The 23513-nt window shown below is 35.5% G+C and overlaps 1 protein-coding gene across 1 annotated transcript in view; it reads left to right on the plus strand.

Moving 5' to 3' along the window:
- FGF12 (fibroblast growth factor 12) overlaps window positions 1-23513 on the plus strand; it is a 233010-nt gene that overhangs the window by 192711 nt on the left and 16786 nt on the right. Inside the window, exon 4 of the mRNA XM_008070123.2 lies at window positions 15245-15443. Within this exon, the coding sequence (XP_008068314.2) occupies window positions 15245-15443 (199 nt within the window). The remainder of the gene's footprint in view (window positions 1-15244; window positions 15444-23513) is intronic.

A 23513-nucleotide genomic window follows, 5' to 3' on the forward strand; every position in this document is an offset into this window, starting at 1 on the left:
AAATTCTGTCTTTGCTCAAGAAAAGACTATCTGTGTCAGAAACTAAAACTTGTCCTCTGTAGCATAATATCTACTTCACATATTGTTCTGCTCTCCCACACAGTGGTTTTAAATACAGCTTTTCAAAATTGAATGCTAGAAATTTGCATGCTGATTCTATTAGGGAAAATGGTCAGAGTCTATTCATACTGAATACAAGCTAAATTGATGAGATGCTGTGAAACTTTGCTGTTTGGCTTCAGGTTAAGAGAACAGAATTAGTATTGAGGTTGGCTTCCAACTTTAGGTCTTTCCCTTCTACAAATGTTGGGGTTCAGGTTAGAAGAATTCCCAGCTTTCTTTCAGCTCCATCTCTATGAATCCAGATGTCTACTATGGAGAAAAAGAAATTTAAAATGCCAAGCTGCAAAATATTCGAAAAGAACAAAGACCATATTTGAGTGTGTTGGCACATTTCAGAGAAAACCAAAGTCAAATTCTGACTGCTTATCAACAGTTGAACCCCAAATTCCAAAACTGATGTTGTAGATAGGAGAAGAATTTGAGGTTAACAGAAAAGGAGACATGACTCACATTAAACAATAGCTTCTCAATTGTTCTTGAAACTGCTAACCCAGTTCCTTATTTTATTTTACATTTTTATAGACAGTCATGGAACTCAAAACAGGAAATGAATCAAGATTATTTTCCTTTCAGATAAAGTAGCATTTCACAAAATAAAGTTTAAGAGAAGTTGAACTGATGGTTTCATAGTGATCTGAAGAAGAATTGTTTATTCGCTCAATATTTCTCAATAACAGCTTTAATAGAATAAATATAAAAAAGAAATGGATGGCCTTCTTACTAGTCAGCTTAATATGTGCAGAACCATATATAAGAATAAATTATGTACATTTTACTAAGTATTTATCAAAAAACATAAGGTGGTGACAGTATGTAGACATGAACTAAACAGGAACTTTGACATTTGAGAGTGTATAGAAACAATGAATTTATTGTTAAATTATTCACATGTAATTCTCAAAGTATTAACATTACAAAAGAAGCATTAGCATTTTCCATATATTCCTCAATTCACAGAATACCACATTTGTTTGCTTTGATTAATACAAGTTAATGACTTTTATCAAGTTAAATATATTTGACTTTCTATATAATTGGTTTTCAATTAAAAAATAGTATCTCTTAGAGACACCAACATAAAATCACTATTTTTGTAAGCTAACATTGAATGTGAAAATGATGTTGATTCATACCTGTGTTTATTGTTATATTATAGGCTCCTTGAGAAAGTATGCTTCTGTTTATATTTTTAAAATATTTCTTTCTCTTTCACCAATGAGTAAAAGAACAAATGATTATTTTCTTTTAGACTATCGAACCATTGATTGTTAGCTGTAACTTTTAAATTTCAAATAAAAAGTACTTCAAAAAATGCAAACAGTTGGGAAACATTCTGAATTTTGTTTGCTATTTTGGTTCAAAGAAAGTTTAGTTATAAAAGCTATTTGTAGTAGGCTTGATGAGCCATTGCAAAGGCTGTTTCATCAAACTATTTTAGACATTTGGAGCAAACTAGATTCCTTCGTTCCTTCACTCATTCACAAACAGTTATGGAGTAGCTACTAGGTATCAGATGCCAAATATTATGCAAGATTCAAGAAGAAATAAGACAGAGTCCCCGATCTCAAATAAGTTACACTTAGGTCATAATTGCAAACATATAATATGTAATAAAAAGTGATTCTTTTGTTAAGAAAATCACAGATAAATGACTTTGATGCGAATCAGAAGAGAGAGAGAAGTGATTTTTCAGGTGACAGGATTGGAGCAGATTTTGTGAAGGGAGTTGAATTTGAAATGGGACTTTAAGAAGAGGTGAGACTTGGATTTGCAGATATAGTTGGCAGGAATTGTCACATGTGAAAGCACAGAAGCAGTAACAAAAAATGAACGAAGTATGTAAATTGTAATGAAATCTGTGAGAGTTGAAATGATATGTGTCAAAGAACCTATTAAGATGGATGTATAGAAATATGCGGAAATGTAGTAATTTGATGGTAAAGGCAGAGAACATGAATTATCCAATATGTGTGAAATCCTTCTTTTCATTGATTTGTAATCAAACACTGTAAATGGGAAGATAGGTAGATAAAATGCTTGTGTTTGGAAAACCATTTTCTTGGTCTGCCATTTTTGTAGGCTCTGCAAAGATACTTTGAGTAAGAAACTTGCCAACATTTAGTTTGCTAGAGATCAAATCATAAGTCCTTAACTGCAAATGAATTGAACTCAAAATGTGCATTAATGGAACCATTAGGTAGTAGTATGGCTATTAAGTACAGAGATAGATCAGCCTACCTCTGACCTTTCACCCAGTGGTTCTCTTTGCCCACAGATGCCAATTCCACTTTGAAAAAGACAATCTTTTCTCCATTTACCATGCTTTTACCCTATTTATATATAAAAAAGGATCACCTCTTTTTGCTTTTTTTCCTCTCATATTACTAATGCCTGCTTTTATGGACTGTTAAGAACAAAATACTTTCTACCTACAATCAAAACAACTAAAAACCAAGTGTTCACATTAGTAGGTAGGCAAAGTAACAACAACTGTTACATTGACTGAAGCTCATTTGATTAATGGAAAACATACCGAATTCAAAGTAAATGCCAATTTTAGCTGGTCATTCTTACTCTGTGAAAGGCCATGAATTTTAACCAAAGTACCCATTGTGGCACAGTGAGGGCAAACCCCTGAATTGGAGACTGGATTCTAATCCTGACTCTGCTGTTATATAACTGCATGGTCTCGATTGGGTTATGTCCTCCCCAACCTTGGCCTTGCTTTCTTCATCTGTGAAATGGAGAGTCAGCTTACATATTTTCTGTTCTAGATGTCAAAGATTCTATGCTCATCATAAGGACAGAACTTATGAACTTCCTTAGTTTTTAGTACCTTTTATGAAATCAAACAAGTATACTCATGATCTCTTTGTCCAAATGGTAGTATTTCCAAAGTATGATAGAGGTAAATGATATTCCATAAGCGAAGACTTTAGCGAGGACTTTTTCTCAAAGCATGAAGTGACTCAGTCTTCTCTGTCTTCACTCCTCTTTAGTGGTGAAGGTGTTTACTTTGAATTCCTGTCCTGAGAATTCATCATCATGCAAGAAGCATTGCAGCAAAGATGTTAAAAAAAAAAACAAAAAAACCACAACTCTAGCTTTTCAGTTCATCAGAACTGTTTGTCTAGCAGATTACTCTTTAGGCTGTTGAAATTAAAGTGACTGGTGTGACAATATACACAGACTTGATTGAGCCTGAGCAGACTACACCTGTGAGGTGTGTGTTTATAGCACTGTTGGGGATATAATGTCAGGTCTCTGTCTACTCACCACTGGGTACCTACATGTTACTGGTATTCCATTACTTTCCTTTAAAAAAAAACAAAAAAACAAAAAAAACTCCTGCATTCTCTCCAGATTAGTAAAAAAGATTTGGGATGTCTGTTATAACTTACAGAAACATCTCAGCAATCCTGCATCACAGGTTCTCTGCAGGCATCATGCATGCAGCCCACATTTCTCATGCATTGACCATTATAGTCTTTCCTCACTGAGAAGTTTTTCAGTCAGTGAGCATTGTATTCACTTCCAGAAAGACTATGTTTAAATGAAAGTATAATTTAAACTCAGTGAGTAAGCAAGTAACACAACCAAATTCTGGAGTTGTTTCTCTTCCATATTGGTGAACATAGTTATGTGTCATGCCTACAGCAAACTGTATCTTTCTCGAATAAAAGCCCTTTACTGCATAGTCACAGGTGAAATGTCACATTGTTTATGCCAGCTTCGTTTGAAATTTAGGCAGTGTTAGAGGAGAAATTTTGGAACCCCCCGGATGTTAGGATTGGCCCCAAATCTTGGAAAGGCTGAAAAAGGAAGGAAGTAGAGTTCAAATACAGATAAGAGTGTGTCTATTGATATATATTCCTTGTACCAAGGTCCAAGGTAATTCTGGTAGTCTAATCACTAGAACATAAAAGATAGGGTAAGTAATCAGGTTTATTCTCATTCCCTCCTTCACTCAACTACTCTATTTTGGGGATTGGTTATTTAATAAAGTCTTCATTGGTCTTCTTCCTTCAGTAATTTTTCACAAGAAAATGCCATTCTTTTATAAGAGGTCAAGTGACCTTATGGTATATCCTTGTGGTCATAGGGTTTTTGCATGTTGTGTGTGCATGGGTAGGTAAATTTTGACTCCAGAGTCTACAGTTTACAAGCTTTGAAATAAAACTCTTTGAGTGATTGTACTTTATATTGGAAATCTGAAGGCCATATTTGGCTAGTATATTAATTCTACCTGACTCAGAGATTTTTTTGTTTTGTTTTGTTTCGCCATTGATTCATTGCTAAAAGTAGCATTGCGCAAAATAAGTAAGTCTATTTCTTATAGCTCTGTTCTTCCAACCACCCAAATTTTACTTTCAGAAGGCAAAGACTATTACCAGCTTCTAGTGTGTCCGTCAAGTGATTTTCCAAACATACATAATAAAAGCAAATATCTATTTGTATGTATGTGTATATATGTGTGTATTTAACACAAATGGTAGCTTGCACAAATACATACATGCTTATATTGTTTATGTGTGTGTATTTAATTCAAAGGGTGGCATAAACAAAGATAAATGTGCTTAAAGATTTTTTAGGTCTTAGAGATCTTTTACAGTATGTCTTGAAGATTTTTCAAAGGCAGTACAAAATGAACTGCTTTATTATCTTCAGTAGCTGCATAATAACTCAGGTATGGAGATGCTGGAATTTAGTGAACCACTTCCCAAATGTAGGATATTTAGATTGTTTTCAGTATTTTGATACTACATACATCTTTACCATGAATCCAGTCTTGAATATACTTTGGACATATGCTACTATAACTGTAGGTCCAACTCTTAAAAGTGCATCAAATGGTCTCTGCGTTGTGAGATTTTTCTCCCATTTCCTAACAATGCTTATTTAGCTATATTCCACAAATTGTAGTATTTTGTTGTTATTCAGTTAGAGCTATTTTAATATTGCTTATGCTTTCTTTTTTTCCCCCTTAGGTACTCTATAAGTCTATCACTTAATTTTCATTTATTCAGAAATTTTTGTTGTCAGAGAATGTACTCTGTGAAATTTCAATCTTTTGGCCATATATATGGGCCAGCATATCTTGGTGAGTGTTCCATGTGTACTCTGAAAGAATGTTCATTCTGCAGTTGCTTGATGTCATGTTCTACAATAGTAATTAGGTTAGGTTGTTTGACAGTGTACAGATTTTCTGCATCTTTATTGTTTTTTGCTATATGTTATATCAATTGCTGAGAGAATAGTGTTAAAAATTCTAATTATGATTGTGGGTTTATCTATTTTCTCTTTTTAGTTTTGTCATTTTTTGCTTCATGTACTTAGAATCACTGTTATGCAACACATGCAAGAGAGGACGTCTGCAAAAATTGACTTTATTTATAAAAATTGTGTGTTTATTTCACATATTTAAATGTCACCTTCAAAGTACTGTTCTTTTGATGCTATACACCTATCGAGATGCTTTTTCCACTGCTCAAAACAGTTTTGAAACTTGTCAGTTTTGATACCTTTTAGTGCTGCTGCCTTTTTTTGGTTTCACCTCTTCCACATAGGCAAAATGTTTCCCAGTGAGAACTTTTTTCATCAGGGGAAATTTAAAAAGTCATTCAGGGTGAGATCTGTTGAATAGAGAGAATAGGGCATGGGGATCATGCCGTTTTTGGTCAAAAACTGCTGAACACTCAGCACAGTGTAAGTAGGCCTGTTGTTTGTGTACATCCCCCACAACTGAAATGGACAAATGCTTTGAAATAATTCACTGAAGCTGAATGCAGCCTCTCACAACAATGCTGGCTGGTACACTGATACCGATGGGTTCCTAGAACACTTACCTAGCAGAGGAAGCCTGCACTACAAAGGGCCCACCCTTCAAAAAGTGATTCCAGTTTTTTTGTGTCCCCCTTCATATATGTGTATGATTATGATGTCTAGGTCCTGATGCATTGACCCTTGACCATTACAAAATGTTACAGTCTTCTGGCTAGAGGCTACATCAAATGGCATGTGATATAATGTCTCATTAGTAGGTGATAACCTGAAAATTACCACATCACTTATCTCTGATTGATGGCAACAGCATCCTTTACCAGAGAAAGAAAAATGATTAGATTATTCTATGTTATCTCTCTATATAGATAGTCAAATTGGGCCTTAAGCATTAAAACCCTGATTAGTCTGTCACAGGTAAGAGATACTCATGACACATTATTTGGATTCCACAAGTAAAGTGACTTTTCACAGTCTACTGCTTAGACTAATGCATTCTCATTTGTGATCTCAGTTATCACCTAAAAATTGTAACTAGAGCCGGGCTCGGTGGCTCAGCCTGTAATCTCGTGCCTTTGGGAGGCTGAGGTGAGTGGATTGCCTGAGGCCACGAGTTCGAGACCCGCCTGGGCAACTTGGCGAGACCTCATCTCTACAATAAATCAAAAATTAGCCGGGCGTGGTAGCGCGCGCCTGTAGTTCCAGCTACTTGGAAGACTGAGACAGAAGGATTGCTGGAGCCTAGCAGGTCGAGGCTGCGGTGGCTGGGAGCGGCCACTGCACTCCAGTCTGGGCAACAGTGTGAAACTCCAACTCAAAAAAAATAAATAAATAAATTGTAACTAGGAGTATGTGAATAATATGCCAAGTACATATGCCTGACACACATTTATTGTCATGTTTAATAATCGCAACCTTTCAGTGAAGGTATAATTAAGTTTAACTTACAGATGATGAAACCAAGTTTCAGAGAAATTAAGTAGCTTTTTCAAGGTCAAAAAGCAGGGCTTTGAATAATTGTGTTTATCTACCCCCAGTATTACATTCCCAATATATCACAAGTTGCATTACTTTATATTGGTATAAATTTACCTTGTTGCCTTGTCAGATATTGCATAGAATGTGCTAACAATGAATTTTTTTTTATTTTTAGAGAAACTAGTTCAGTAGTTTTCCCGAAAAAAATTATTTCAAAAGCGTGTAGATAAAGGTTTTCATATCTACAGTTTTTTTAAGTTATAAAATTAGACTTGTTCTAGTCAAAGCAATCCCAGTTTTGTTTTTTTTTTTAATTTTTCATTTGAGATAATGTAGTTTGGCATTTTCTGTGCCTCTCATCCAGATGCAAAACAATAGTTCTCTTGCTTGATTTAATATCATTATGTCTGACAACACAGTTAACAAAGCAGCTGCTAACAGAGCAAGGATTTTCAAGTTCTCTGTGTCTGAAGGCCATTAATGAAGTTAGTAAACCAGAAGATTCACAGTCAAAAATTATAACCAGAGGAATTCTCTATCTCTGGAGTTGTATGTAAATGGTGTTGGAAGAATCATCAGTAACTTTTTGTTCCTTTCTTCCTTATACACAACTCAGTAAACAAGGTTGCACAGACAGTTGGGAACATAGATGGTTGTGTACACTAAAAAAGAAGAAAGGAAAAAGTAAGAAGCACAAAGTCTTTTTGTATCTGGAATATATTTGAAAATTATTAATTTTTACATGCCATAGGGAGAACTATTCATCATAATTACATTATTGCTAATGGCTATTACTAATTTACTAAAGTCTGTTTTCTCGGTTTACATTTTTCTTTATTTGCTTGTAAAATCATAGTATATTACCACCATTTCCTTGGTAGATAAGCACTATTTTTTTTTTTTTTTTTGAGTTGGAGTCTCACTCTGTCGCCCAGACTGGAGTGCAGTGGCCGCTCCCGGCCACCGCAACCTCAGCCTGCTGGGCTCCGGCGATCCTTCCGCCTCAGCCTTCCGAGTAGCCGGAATTACAGGCATGCGCCACCACGCCCAGCTGATTTTTTTGATTTATTGTAGAGATGAGGTCTCGCTACCCAGGCGGGTCTCGAACCCGCGGGCTCAGGCAATTCACTCACCTCAGCCTCCCAAAGGCGCGGGATTACAGGCTGAGCCACCGAGCCCGGCTGATAAGCACTATTTTTGAAATAATATTTTATATCAACTCCTTAATTTTGATAAATTATTTAGCAATTTACTATGAATAATAAAGCGATAGGATATTTTTAAATAGAGACATTTGAGATTGCTTAATTTGGCAAACTTCTCTTTTACATTTAGAAAAAACTGAGAACCGAAGAAGGAAAGTGATCTTTCCAATCTGAACCCAATTTAGAGATACATAGGAATAAAAGTCCAGGTCTTACGATGTCACCAGATTTTTTTTTTTTTGAGTGCGTATTTTTTAATTCCAAGAAGTGTTAAGAATATGAGGGGAATGTAGCAATCACAGTGCCTACCTTTATAGAGCTTAAACAAATTCATATGTGCTTATAATGTCAGGAAGTGTCAAGCTGAAGGAAAAAAAAGCAAGGGAAAAGGTTAGAAAGTGATTGGAGGAGGTGCTAAATTATAAAATAGTCAAGGGAGGTCTTTCTGAGGTAGTTACATTTAAGCAATGGCCTGAAATAAATAACAGATCAAACGTGCTAATGTTACTGAAGAGGTTTTCAAGAACAAGAGATACTGATTGTGAAGTATTTGAAATGGGATGTGCTTTATTATATTTGAGCAGCAGCTAGGAGATCAGTGGCTCAGTACAGTGAGTTTCACTCATTCATTACACATTCATTTCATAGGCTATCTCAGCCAGAGCAGTAAGGAGGAAGTGAGGATCTGCAAAGTGCAGAATAAAGGTATATTGTGGTTATAGTATCATTAAACTATATTCACTCAACGGAGTTGTACAAGTCATGTACTCCTACTTGAGTTAGAAAGTGTACATATTATAAGTAAAGCTCGGGGGAGCAAAAGTGGTTGTGATTAAATCATAATATTCTTTACCTTTCAATAAATATATTCTGAGAAGACGTCTTGCTAAAATGTAGAAATCTTTAAAGTTATGATGTCAAGGATGTTTATATAGAAGAAATAATCTCAAATAATGGTATAGGCCTTTGTAGTTACCAAACAGCTTTCACATATGTTAAGTAATTTGATAATTACAAATCCATGTGGCTGTAGTAAATGTATTTTTAGTTTATGGTGGAGGAAGTTGAATTTAAGAGAAGTTAATCAACTTGCCATAGGTCAGGCAGAAAGTTGTCAGTGCGTAGTAACACATCAGAAATTTAAAGAATCCACATGACTTTCCAGAAAATATTTACTGTTTATTTCTACATGTGTTCTGGACAATTCTCTATTTCTGTTCTGTTTATTTGATGTCTTGATATATCATTTTTGTGAGAACTTGCAAATGGTTAGTTTTAACATAGGCAGCACTATTCATAAATCAAACTTGTAATCATGTGTGTTATATAATGGCCTATAATAAAAAATGAGAAGTAGAATGTGCGGATTTTTGTTCTATTGTATAAGCCATTATTTAGTCAATTATTTTTCACATAACGAACACCTATCCTCCTGAAGCTTAATCTCAACAGTTATGAATATCGACCCTTTCCAAATCAGATAATGAATGAGTGAATGCTGGAACACTACTTTAAGCCCACGGTGATCACTCAGGACCCTTCCCAGTCTCCCCCCATCCTATCTAAATCTAACCTACTCTTTCTAGAATTCTTCTTCCTGATCCCCAACCTCATAGTTTTATACTCTACCTTGACCCCTCTCCCATACTAAATTTCTTCCTGAATCTTCTCTCTGTATTTAGATCTATGGTATTCTACACAGTTTCTGGCTTCTTAGGGTCTGCCATTGCCAGGATACGTCCCTTCCTTCTTGGCTACCCTCTAACTGTGCCAGCTTTGGCCCTTCTCATCACTATTTGAATTGCATTCTCCTTAATATATAAGCATCAAGAAGGATAAAGGGACAGAAATTTAGAGATTTTAATGACCATATGAATAAAATACTATATTTTTTCCTGATTGACTATTGCTGTCAACACTGTTGAGATCATATGCTAATTCTTTGTCATGCCCCTTCTTCCCAGGCATCAAGCTGTACTTTGCCCAAGTTGTTCTCTCTACCTTTCTATCCAGTAGGTCCATAGCAAATGCTCTTTCTAGTCCCTTCAGGTTACATTAAACTATCCTTACTTTAACTTCTCATAGTATTTGATGGTTCTTCTAGTATTTAATGTGCTTTGGTTTATGTCATAATTGTTTTTTTTGCTCCCATCATAGACATGGTAAGCTTTGGCTGACAGAGACATGTTCTTCATCAATGCTTTTATAAAGTCCAGGACATTCAGCACCCAATTCATTCTTGTTGAAGGAAATATAACAATATTGTAAATCAGAAAAACAGCAAAGATTATATAAGATAGAAGTGACTGGCGGTACTGATTCAGTTCCCTTAGCTGTATGATCTTGAAAATGCTAGTTAATTATTTTCTTTAAAATAATTCAATTTATAGTAGAAAAATTTGAAATTCAAAAGTTTACCTAAAGTCCCACAGTTAGTATGCATGGAGCCAGAAGGCAAACTCTTTGGATATTTTTATTTCAAGTCTAGGGCTCTGATTTTTTTATTTAACAGAAAGAGGGATAATAGCAGATACAATGTAAATTATTTGATGCCCAACTCCATATTGAAATTGAAGTTGCATATTTATTGTAAAGGTTGTACTTAGTGATTGTCCAGGCTGGCTCAGTATCCTTAAAGTTTCCCTTCCAGTTCCTAAGGGAGCCTGCCTGTAAAATCCTGCCACAGAAGTGCCTGCAGTAAACTCCTGCCATATTTCCTCCTGAAATGTCTTGCCTTGATGAGGTATGACTCATTTTCGAATTCTGACCCCACATGCCCCTGTTGATATGACATGCAGTACTTCACTAGCTTTTCATTTTCAATTAGGGCCTGGATACTGTGTATAGGGTCCTTTACTTGTCAATTCAGTAGTTCAAGGACCAGTCCCTATCTAATGGTGTTCCTGGCTTAGGGTCCCAGGACTCCAGCCCCTGTGCAATATCATGGACTCTTGCTGTTCCAGAAAGGGACTTAAAACAAACCTAGGAGTTCATTATTTATTAAGTGGAAGTGTTATTCCCTCATGTATAAATGACAACATAGTAATTACATGTCACTGATGTGGTTTTTATGATAATGACTAAGGCTTGCTGGAATCAACAGTTTGGCATCAAAAGCAGGCCTGGACGGCAGAAGGAAATCATTGTGTGGCATTGGAAGAGGTACTGAACCAGCAGCCAGGAACCTATTGTTCAAGCGCAGGGTCTGGATCCATCTCTGACTTCCTTTGACACTGAGGACAATTAATTCACTATCATAAGCTTTAGTTACCTTGTTAAATAAAGGTGCCAAATTGTGCTATTCCAAAGCAGCCTTATATCTATCTTCAAATTTATATTTTTATGATGTATACACATGAGAAAGGAGGTGGTATCATCATCTACATATCTGATGATATGCATTTATACACAGTAGAAGTTATTTTTCCTAACTCCTATTATAAAGTCTAAAATATTATACATAGCATTTCTCCTTTGATCTTTCCAGAGTTCCTTAGCATAGCATCTAGGGTTAATATCATGTTTGTTAGTTTTGGACTAGATCTGGAAACAAAAGCCTTGGAATTATTTTTGATTCATTTAAAAAAGAAAATTAATAAAAATCTGTACCAAAATTTGAGCATTTAAAAAATCTTTTAACCTAGACTTAGAAGAGCTAGAACTTAAAATTATCATATAAATAGATTCCGAATCACATTGGTATCTCTATTTGGCATTGTTAAAACTGTCTGATAATATTGAGACAAGGCCATGGAAGAGCCAGTTTTCCTTCACCCAGGTTGTCATTTGGTCTCGTACTGCCAGACAAGGAATGTGCAGTCATTTCATTTGTTTCTTCACTTTCTTTAGTAGCTTTGTTTCTCTGATTTTTTATTGAGATATCATGTACATGCCATAAAATTTACATTTTAAAGTCTATGTATGCTTTAGTTGTTTTTAGTATATTCACAAAACTGTGCAAACATCACCACTATCTAATCTCAGAACATTTTCATCTCTCAAAAAAAGCACTTTTCATTACCCATTCCACCCCCTCTCCCAATCCTTGACAACCACTGCTCTACTTTCAGTCTGGTTTTGCTTATTCAGGACATTTCATGTAAATGGAATCATAGAACCATGTGGCCTTTTGCTTCTGGTTTCTTTCATGAAACATCATGTTTTTTAAGTGTATGTTGCCACATGAATCAGAATTCTGTTCCTTTTTATAACTGAATAATATTGCATTGTATGGAGATCCCACAATTTGTCTACCTATTCATCAGTTGATAGATCTTTAGGTTGTTTTCACATTTTGAATAATTCTGCTGTGAATATTTCTGTACAAGCCTTTATGTAGACATATGTTTTCATTTTTCTCAGTTATATACCTAAAAGTAGGATCATTGGAGCTTATGGTAACTGTATGCTTAAACTTTGAGGAACTTCCCACCTATTTTCCACAGCTGCTGCATCATTTTACATTTCTACCAGCAATGGATGAGAGTTGCAGTTTTCTACATCCTCATCAACACTCTTTATTGTCTATTTTTAAATTATAGCTATCATAGTGGATTTAAATTAACTCATAGTCATTTGTGTCTCTGATTATTTTGTTTTACTTCATTTTATTTTACTTTTCAGACAGGGTCCCACTCTGTCACTCAGGCTGGAGTGTGGTAATATGATCATGGCTCACTGTAGCCTGGAACTCATGGGTTTCAGCAATCCTTCCACCTCATCCTCCTAAGTAGTTAGGACTACAAGCATGAAGCACAAGGCTTGGCCTGCTTATTTATATATTCATTAATTCACTATGTATTCATTAATTCATTATGTATTCATTAATTTATGTATTTCTAGAAACAGGGGCCTTGCTATGTTGCTTAGGCTGGTCTTGAACTTCCAACCTCAAGCAGTCTTCCCACCTCAGCCTTGCAAAGTGCTGGGATTACAGACATGAGCCACTCTACCTGTTTCTCTGATTGTTAAGTCAGTTAGTTTACTCATATTTAAAACTAACTGTACTCTGAAAAATCATATTTTAGTATTAATACAAAAATAACACTTATTATTACTATCATATTTTAATGTCTATAACCACTTTTTCATTCCTATTTTCTTAGTCTCATATTTTGGTTTGTAATGTTAGAACCATTTAAAAAGAGGCCAGGCACAGTGGCATATACTTGTAGTCCCAACTACTTGGGAGGCTACCGCTGGAGGATCACTTCAACCCGGGAATTCAAAGCCAGCCTGGGAAACATAGTGAGACGCCATCTCTTAAACATAAAAAGAGAGAGAGAGAGAACAATAAAATCAAAGGATCCTTAAGCAATGTCATTAACACCAAAGGCCTTCACCAGTCTCCCATCTATGCATCACTTAGCTCTCCAGGAATGGAGCCAGGAGACTAGCCTGGGAGTATCACCTACAAAGACATGGTTTTAACCAACTCTGTTCCTATATTCATCAATAACTTCATTTAAGGTTTACTTGCCTTAAATAATGGGAGCTGCAATTTGAAATTCTTCCAGTACATAGTGAAGAAGAGAGTGATTGCTATGAATGTTTGACATGTCGGATTTTTATTTACCTGTAGATGATTAAGATGCTATCACATTTTTTTTTTCTGCTTATCTCAAAAGGGGAAATATTTTTTTTCTTTCCATAAAGTACAGTTTTGTTTATTTGACATGTTAGGATATAATTTTGTTGCATTGATTTTAAAAATCTCATTGTAAGTCACTAAACGAGAGTCAGTCAGAAAAGGTAAGCTTGAAAGGCAGTGGTTAGTGGTTGTGAAGCAATAAATGTGAGTTCTGGCATTGATTGACTCTGTAATTTTTTTTTTAATGTATGAAGGGGACCCCCAAAATGGATTTTATTTATTTAAAAATATGTATTAATTCTTACATGTTTAAACTTAAATCACCTTCAAAGTCGTCTCCATCTGATGCAATACTCCTATCAAGATATTTTTCTACTGCTCAAAATACTTTTTGAACTAGTCAATTTCGATGCCTTTTAGCGCTTCTGCCATTTTTTGTTTCACCTCTTCCACATCAGCAAAATGTTTCCCTTTGAAGACTTTTTTCATCTGGGGAAACAAAAAAAGTCACCCAGGGTGGGATCTGGTAAATAGAGAGGGTGGGACACTGGGGCCATATCATTTTTGGTCAAAAAACTGCTGAACACTCAGTGCAGTGTGGGCAGGTTGTTCATGTAAATCACCCATCATGAAATGGTCAAACACTGAATCTTTAAAAAAATATAACCGAAGCTGAACACAACCTCTCAAAACAATACTAGCCTAGTACACTGTTATCAATAGGTTCCTAGAACACTTACCTGGAGGCCTGTACTACAAGGAACCCATTCTCCAAAAAATAATTCTATTCTTGGGATCCCCTCTCATAATTTGAATAAATCATAAATATTTCGTTTTTTTCACTTATCAAATGATAGAGTTGAAGCAGAGGATCTTATGGTTTCTTCTGGGACTAAAACTCTTATTCTATATTTCACTGAAGTTTATTCAATATGATGATAGTGTACTTTTTGTTCTACTGCTCCTGATTTGTTTTTGTCTCAGATTTTAATTATTATATTAAAATTTTTTTTTAAGTTTTAAAGAAGTTAAAGAGAAAGCTGCTGGCATTAGGCAAAGCTGTGGCTCTGTAATAAATTTTTATGGCGCAAGCTGTGGCTCTGGTAATAAATTTTTTGCGCATATATGGTAGTTCCTTCAAAACACAACCCAATGTGAACTTGTGTTTGCCGGGGTTATTGATTTTGATTCCAAGGAATAAATTCTAGAGCCTTATTTACATGCTAAGAACCACTAGAATGAGGAATGGCCAATCATTTCAATTTACAAAACATTATGTTAGGCTCAGAGTTCTGTCTTGGCCACAGTCTTAAATTATTTTAGCCTAATAAATGACTTAAGTCTGAGCAGTTGTGTTCTCTGGAGTAAATGTTGACTAGAGAGGAAATCATGTTTCTTGATTAATGCAACAAATCTTTATAATCAAATGCTAATAGAAATTATGTGCTGTTGCCTCTCATTTGTTCTTAACAGAAGACATATGTGTCAAGCTCACTGGATTTAACCATTTACTGATTCATGTGAAAGCCGTTCACTTTTCTGTATCTCCTTTTTTTTTTTCATGCAGGATGTTTTCACTCCAGAGTGCAAATTTAAGGAGTCTGTGTTTGAAAACTACTATGTAATCTATTCTTCCACACTGTACCGCCAGCAAGAATCAGGCCGAGCATGGTTTCTAGGACTCAATAAAGAAGGTCAAATTATGAAGGGGAACAGAGTGAAGAAAACCAAGCCCTCATCACATTTTGTACCAAAACCTATTGAAGGTATGAAACCAACTTCTTTTCTTTGTTGGACCTTTATGTATGTGTTGACACCAATTCTGCTCCTTGTCCTTCTGCTCTGGAAATGCAACACATCAGAACAAAACTTCAGACAAAAATTCAGAAAACGCAATAGTACCCTTTCCTATCAAAAATAATAAGAAAATTCTATTACAAATACTTTGCCCTTAGAAAAAATATGCCTGAATATAGAAGCTGGAAAATTCTTGTAAGTGAAAAAATAGCAGAGGTTGTCATCTGGTATGCAATTTCTTTCTTTGTTAAAACTAATATTTTAATTTATCAGAATATATCCCTGAAAAACCATTAATATTTTATATTTACAGTATTAAATTTTATCCTTCTCAGTTGAACCTATAACTTCTGCTGCCTTGATCATTTAATATAATGTTCACTTACTTCAAATTGTGCAGTGGACTAGCTCTGTTTTTTTTTTTTTTTTTTTCCTGAGGAAACTCATTTTGGGCAACTAGGTTGTGTTCTATCAGAAGTTCCTTAACTAGGATAGCAATACATCATTTGGGTGACCACATTTACTGAATTCAGTCAAGATTTCTAATAGACTATGAAGTAACAATGGTCTGGCTACTTACTAACATAACTTTTTTTTTTCCTCTGAAAGTCACATTATACCACTTGAAATATTGGCTCAGTCTCCTTGTCTGAGGACATGAGAAAGTCGAGGCAGTGCATTGCAACTCAGTGATGAAGTCAGGCTTTCTGTCCCCTAAATATCTCATGCAGCGTGGTCAGTCAACCAGTGTACACAGTGCCTGCTGTGTACTACATAGTACAATAGCTGCACCAGTCAGCAAACTTTTAAGTCTGTGCTGTGTTCAAAGCACAAGATGAAATGTGATGTTCAAAGCTCCTAGTCCCTCTCAAACCTCTCTTCACACCCTGATATTCAGCCACACAAAACTTAACTTTCCTTCCTTGCAGTGTTTTTTCTCTTTTACGGTCTTCATGTTCTTCATCCCCCCACCCCAGTTTTCATCCAATCATCTCATCAGCCTGGAAAGTGCCTTTTAGTCCTTGCAAAGAATTAATTCACAACTGAAGACTGCTGCAATGGCTGTCCTGACTTTCTTCAAGTAGAAATAAAGACTCTTTTTTTGTTATTATACACATCTCTCTCCAGTAGACATTTTCACGTTGTATTAAGTATGCCTATTGTCATTTTGTCTCCTCTTATCATGGTCAGCTCCCTCTGAATGGACAAATATGTTTTGTTTTTCCTCATATTTCCCTGTATCTTATGCAATAACTGGCATATCATAGAAAAATATCTGATAATCAGTTGTCAGTTAAATAAGTGAACATGTGAATGAATGAATGAATAGATGAATAGAAAGACAAAGAAGAACTACATGCTGCAGAGAACTTTGTAATAGTCTTAGAGATAAAAAATATGTTTACTGGCCAGGTGCAGTGGCTCAAGCCTGTAATCCCAGTACTTTGGGAGGCCAAGGCAAGAGAATTGCCTAAGCCCAGAGGTTCGAGACCAGCCTGAGCAACACGGTGAGACCTCGTCTCTACAATAAAGCAAAAAATTAGTCGGGCATGGTAGCACCTGCCTGTAGTTCCGGCTACTTGGAAGGCTGAGGCAGAAGCATCGCCTGAGCTCAGCAGGTAGTGGCTGGGATGGCCATGAGTGAGCCACTGCACTCCAACCTGGGCGATGGAGTGAGACTTTAACTCAAAAGTAAATAAATAAATAAATAAATAAATAAATAAATAAATAAATAAATAAATAAATAAAATATGCTTACTAATAGTATAATGAAAAAGTGACACATGCTACAAGAGTTGATATTAGGGTTTAGGGAAAGAGCTATCACTTGTACAAAAAGGAAGGTATCATTGAGAAGCCGATATTGAAAAATACCTTCAAGGCTAGCCAGTTTCATACTATTTGAAATGAGATATGGGCACTAAACTGATGAAGATCCTCCAGGTATAGTGGAATAAAAGCAGGAAAGTTCCTGTTTTGTAGGGTTAAGCAGAGGGTATCTAAGAAGTAGATAATATCTCTATGAAAAAAATGTATTGACTCTTAATAATAATGTTTTTGTCAAGTTATGTTTTAACTATTACATTATTTTTATTTGTGCATTTAAGATTTTCTATCATAAAAATAGTATATGGTCACTAACAATTTTTGAATATTTCAGAAAAGTATACAGAAAATAAAAAAGGTGTTTGTTTATTTCTTTTATGAATAATGCATTTCATATTGAACCCCCACCCCATTAAAAAAGAAACACCTTAACCTACCCTTCTAATTATAGCTGCTGTCTGTACTTTGGTTAGTAAAATTTCTTCTTGGGTCTGGCCAATTGTCTACACATTTTCAAGAGGAATTGTATACAATGACTACATTTCTAGTTGTAGAGTTGCTTTAACCCTTGCAATGAAATTTTTCACTGCATTTCAGTATAAATGTGGAAAGAGACAATTAGACATTCTTGTCTGTATACATTAGATCATGTTTGACTTCGCACAATACAAAACCCATGTTAGCAGCAGCTTAATCATACAAAATTTTATTCTTTCACAAATCAAATCTAGAGTCCAGCTGTCCAGGGCTGATACAGTGTGGTTTCCCAAGTAGCAGGGACCTTGGCTGCATCTAGCTTTAGTACCTCTCTTCCCAGTGTGCTTCTGTGACCCATATGCAGCTGTGCGCCACACCATCAAAACAACCACACAGACTGGCCCTGCATGTGACCTTCTCCCCATGATTCAATCAGCCTCTTTTTTTCAGTCAGAGGGCTGAAGAGAGGCAGAAAAGATAGAAACAAGAGCCTGGACCAGTTTTCTCTTCAAGACGGTCCCTGGTATCTGTCATATGATATCTACATCCCGTTGGCCCCAGCCCAGTCAGGTAGTCACACTTGGGTGCAAGGAAGCTAAGAATATAGTTTTTTTTTTTTTGGATGACTACATATTAAATAAATGTTCTATTATTTTGGGAGAATGGGAGAATGAGTATTGGGATACTAACAACCTCTGCTTTAGCCTTCATCTTCTTTATTTTATTTTATTATTTTTATTATTTTTAAGAAAGACAGGGTCTCAGACTCCTGGCCTTAAGTGATCCTTCCACATTGGCCTCCCAGAGTGCTGGGATTATAGGTGTGAGCCACTGTGCCTGACCCATCCTCTTAACTTTAGAATATCTCTGATTTCCTGATTTTTCTTATAGATATCTTTTGGTGTATTATTTTATTTTTTACTTTATGCTATTTAATGGTGCTTTAGAATAATTTTCCCTTTGTTCTGGGAAAAACAGTCCATTCTAAATCAGATTCAATAATATTGGATTTTCTTCCAAGGTTCTCTGTTTCTTTAGTTTGTGAAAGTGAAACTTAGGAGTGAAATACATACATAATGTGATGAGACTCATTCACAAATATGGAAAAAAAAAAAAAAGACTTAATTTAGTTTAGACCAAAGACCTCTTCAGTCTCTATAAATGCCTGGAAACAAGGTTTACTTTTTTGAACAGTATTAACTAATAGTTTTAGAAATATTTATTTGTACAGGTACTAGTCTAAGCGTGTCTCAATTATTGTTTCATTTTTTATTCATTTCTACAGTTTCTATTGTAATATTATCCCCATTTACAAATGTGAAAAATGAATCACAGAGACCTTAAGTAATTTGTCCCAATTTATGCAGCTGGTAGGTGGCAGAGCCAGAAATCAAACCAAAGCATTCTGAGTGAGCAACCAAGTCCATAAACTCATGAAGCCTGGTTAGAAGGGCTACAGTCTGAGGTCTGAGTAGGGTTGTGGATGTAACCTCAATATGGCATATTAGGACCCCAGTAAATGATCTTGAATAAAAGTCTTCTATTTGTTTGTTTTTTTAAAAAAATCTAGCATATACTTGCCCTTAAAAGTAAGTGCTTATAGAATAATGGAGCCTTCATGCTTTTATAACTTTTACTAGATACACATGAAATTGGCCAATTCTTTTCTGTCACCTATGTGATTTGTTGTCATTATAATACAAAAAAGTGAACAATTTCCCAGTGATTCCTTATGCAGTTATATTTTATATCCTTATTTGATTTTTACTAGCTACCATTATTATCAAATATATGTACACTTGAAATGTGTTAGTTTGTGAGAGTGAAAACTTAAGAGTGAAATATGTACTGCCAAAGATGAAAACAAAAACTTAATTGGTTTTAGATAAAAGACCTTTTCAGTCTCTATAAATATCTGAAAACAAGATTTACTTTTCCTTTTGAGCAATGAAACTTTCTCTCTCCCTGCCGGGATACCCAAACTATTTTTGCTACCACTATTTTTTTTTTAATCTCACTCTTGTCACCCAGGCTGGAGTGCAGTGGCATGCTCACAGCCACCGTAGACTCGACCTGCTGGGCTCAGAAGATCTTTCCACCTCAGCCTTCCAAGTAGCTGGAACTACAGATGCACACCACCACGTTTGGCTAGTTTTTGTGATTTATTGTAGAGATGATGTCTCACCAAGTTGCCTGGATTGGTCTCGAACCCCTGGGTTCAGGCAATTCTCTCATCCTGGCCTCCCAAAGTGCTGGGATTACAGGCTGAGCCACTGCACCTAGCTTGCTACCACTATTATTATTACTTTACTAGTCTTACTACTTCTCTATGAAGTTTATCATTTTACCATTTGCTAGGCAGTTTACGTATGTTATCTCTTAAACCTCACAACAACACTATATTATTATTCTCCGTTTTATAAGTGAGGGAACCAATATTAAAAATCATTAAACAACCAGTCCAAGATCACAAAGCTAGATAAATACAGAACTGGGATCACTATCCAGGAAGCCTAATATTCATTGCCCATGTACTTAACCCCAACACTGTTTTGCCCTCCAATCTGAGGGAGGCCTAGGAAAATGAAATTACTCAAAAAGTCAGTGAGCACGAAACAGAAATGGTATATAATGATACAACTTGACTAGTAAGCTAGCTGTAAGTCATCCAAAATTGAGACACGTGTATATGGCGTGATGAGGAAAATGCATATTGGTAGACATTTAGGTAATAGAAGGCTATGTTCAAGCTAGGCAAGAAATAATTAAGAGTACATTACTTATTTTCGGATAGATTTTCGACAGATTTCATTTTCTACCCTCTAAGAGAATTTGGACCAGATGATATCTAAGGTTCTTTGGCAATGATATTGTTGCCAGTCTTTATAAACATTTTAGTATAAAATCAAGTTTCTGCATGGATTCTAGCATAGGATTTACATATGAAAATAATCTAAACATATTTTATTGAATTATTGCATGAATAAAGTACAATTATATGAGCTATTTTCATTATAGGTTTTTTTTTATTAGTTGCTAGGATGAAAGTATTTTGAGCTATAACTCTTATTTTTAAAGAAACTTTTTGATAATATTTTTTCCTATAGGTCAGATATAAGGCATATAACTGGAAGATATTTTTGAAAAAATAAATACAAACACAACTCCATAGAGGTTGGTCACATTGCTGTTTAACCAAAAAAGTTGTTCACTATTTTGTTTTTAACTTTTAAAGGAATTTTTGTAAAACTGTAATCTTGTTATGTATACCATTAACACCTCACTACTGTTAATACTCCAACAGAGTTCAGTACTGCACAGTAAATAAGCCACTCCTTTGTGAAGGGAATTCGCTTCTTATGGAGGAAAGGCCAACGGAGGATTTTTTTTTTTCATTTGGTTTTCAAATAGCTCTGCCTTTTCAAATCACTGTCCTGCTAGTGATTTCATTTTGAATATCAAGATCCCCCCATAAAAGCTCTGTCAGTTTGAGGATCATTAAGGTCTACAATGATAACATAATAATAATTATCCACCAACCCTATTCCTTACACTTCTTCAACTCTTATTCTGTGTCTAGAAAACAGGAGGTTTTAATGAAGGGTTGCAGGGGCATCTATTCAGACAGATGGATGGACTTGATATTTAAGCCTATAACTACGTACATTGCACATCAACCTTTACTAACATGGGTCTCCTCCCCTGGAATTTAAGACAACAGCACAGGATTCAGGATTCCCGGTTCTGTCTTTCAGAGCATTGTTCACACCTCAGATAAGTAACACCCCCAGATTTAAGTTGTCTTGGTGGTGACGTCCCCCTTTAGCATCAGATATGGCAACCAAATACCCTTTGACAAAAAAAATAAAATACAGTCTCCTCCTTTTCTCCTCCCTCCTTCTTCAAGTAGCTCATTATTTAGCTCCTGCAGGTGGTTGAGTTATTCAAAATCTGGTTCTTTTTCCCTGAAAAGAATATGTGCACTTTGCAAAGATTTAAGTTCCAAGAGCTGGGTCCTGAAGAAAGAAATATATTTGCAAAGTAAGATCAATAAGTATCAACTGAGAGTCATCTCAGTTGATAAACTGAGTGTTAACATCTCAAGTGTTAAACTTGAGATAAAGGAATATTGATCTATTTACACCAATTTATTTTGTAGTGAGCAGACACAACTCATGCATGTGCACGTGTATACATGTGTGGACACACACACACACACACACACACACACACACACACACACACACACTCACTCACACCCTATATGGCAGTTACGTGTTATCCATTTTTCTTGTTACAACAGTTGCTTTAAGCTAATGTAATTTGATTTAAATCCCAACAGAATAATGTGAATCACTGTTTCCCAAACATGGGTATCAAAACATCTGGAGTGTTCTTTAAAAGTCTACAAATTCTTAAACCAGATCTCTAAAGTGATCTGATTTATTAAATCTGGGTATGACCTAGAAATCTACAGACTTAAAAACTGTCCAGGCTGGGCTCGGTGGCTCAGCCTGTAATCCCGTGCCTTTGGGAGGAGGCTGAGGTGAGTGGATTGCCTGAGCCCGCAGGTTCGAGACCCGCCTGGGCAACTTGGCGAGACCTCCTCTCTACAATAAATCAAAAAATTAGCCGGGCATGGTAGTGCGCGCCTGTAATTCCAGCTACTTGGAAGGCTGAGGCGGAAGGGTCACCGGAGCCCAGCAGGTCAAGGCGACAGTGGCCAGGAGTGGCTCACTGCACTCCAGCCTGGGCGACAGAGTGAGACTCTAACTCAAAAAATAAAAATAAAATAAAATTAAAATAAAATAAAAACGGTCCAATTATTCTATGGTGTCTAAGTTTGAGACTTAGTGTCCTGGATTAAATTTGGTGTTTATAGGTTCACTGTGATTAAATCTGGCCATAGATAATTTAGACTTATTCAAATTATTGTGATCAACATATTGGACTAAACATAATATATAGTATATGTATGTCTGACACCAAGGAATTTAACATATTAAACATGTAACATTTTCTACTACTATTAAGTTAGGTATGTTTTAGTGCAGAGTTAAATAACTATATGAAGCTAGTAGAGGTAATAATTGTTATACCTGATTGATCTCTGAGAATGAGTAACCTAATAAAAATCAAGTAACCAAAGATACAGACAGGTCTAATTTTTCTTATTAAAATTTTGACAATAATTTGCTAAATGATTTTGATAAAATAATATATCTTCTTCAACCTCAGTCATCCCTGAAGATGAAGTCAATTATAAATTCTATCTACTTCAAAGGAATAATATGAAGATTAGACTCTGTAAGAAACTTGGATTTCCCAAGAAAATTCTGTCAGATCAAATGCCAAGATCCTTTTTCATTTTTCCTTGGAAAATGGTGTTATGTATTAGAGAAACACTATGAGGTGTGGCATCCCTTAAAGATAATGAAAATTGAATTTCAAGGAAAATAAAAATTCTTTTAACAACCGCATAATAAAACATGAAAGTATAGAACAAATCAGGGATCCTGATGTTGCAAAGCTCCAACTGGATGGACAACAATGGCAGATTTATTTGATATTTTTATTTCAGTAAACGAGAAAGAGAAATAAACAGTTGTTCTCTAGAATCCTCTTTTGGACTCAACCATATTAAAAGACAAAAATAGAAAGATGGAGCAAACAAGTACTTCTCATGTCCCGGGTAGTTTTAATTACAGGAGATATATTAACTGCAGTTCTCTCCT

This window comes from Carlito syrichta, unplaced genomic scaffold, assembly GCF_000164805.1.
Source record: "Carlito syrichta isolate Samal-C Ts95f unplaced genomic scaffold, Tarsius_syrichta-2.0.1 Scaffold313018, whole genome shotgun sequence".
In the NCBI taxonomy this organism is placed as follows: Eukaryota; Metazoa; Chordata; class Mammalia; order Primates; family Tarsiidae; genus Carlito; species Carlito syrichta.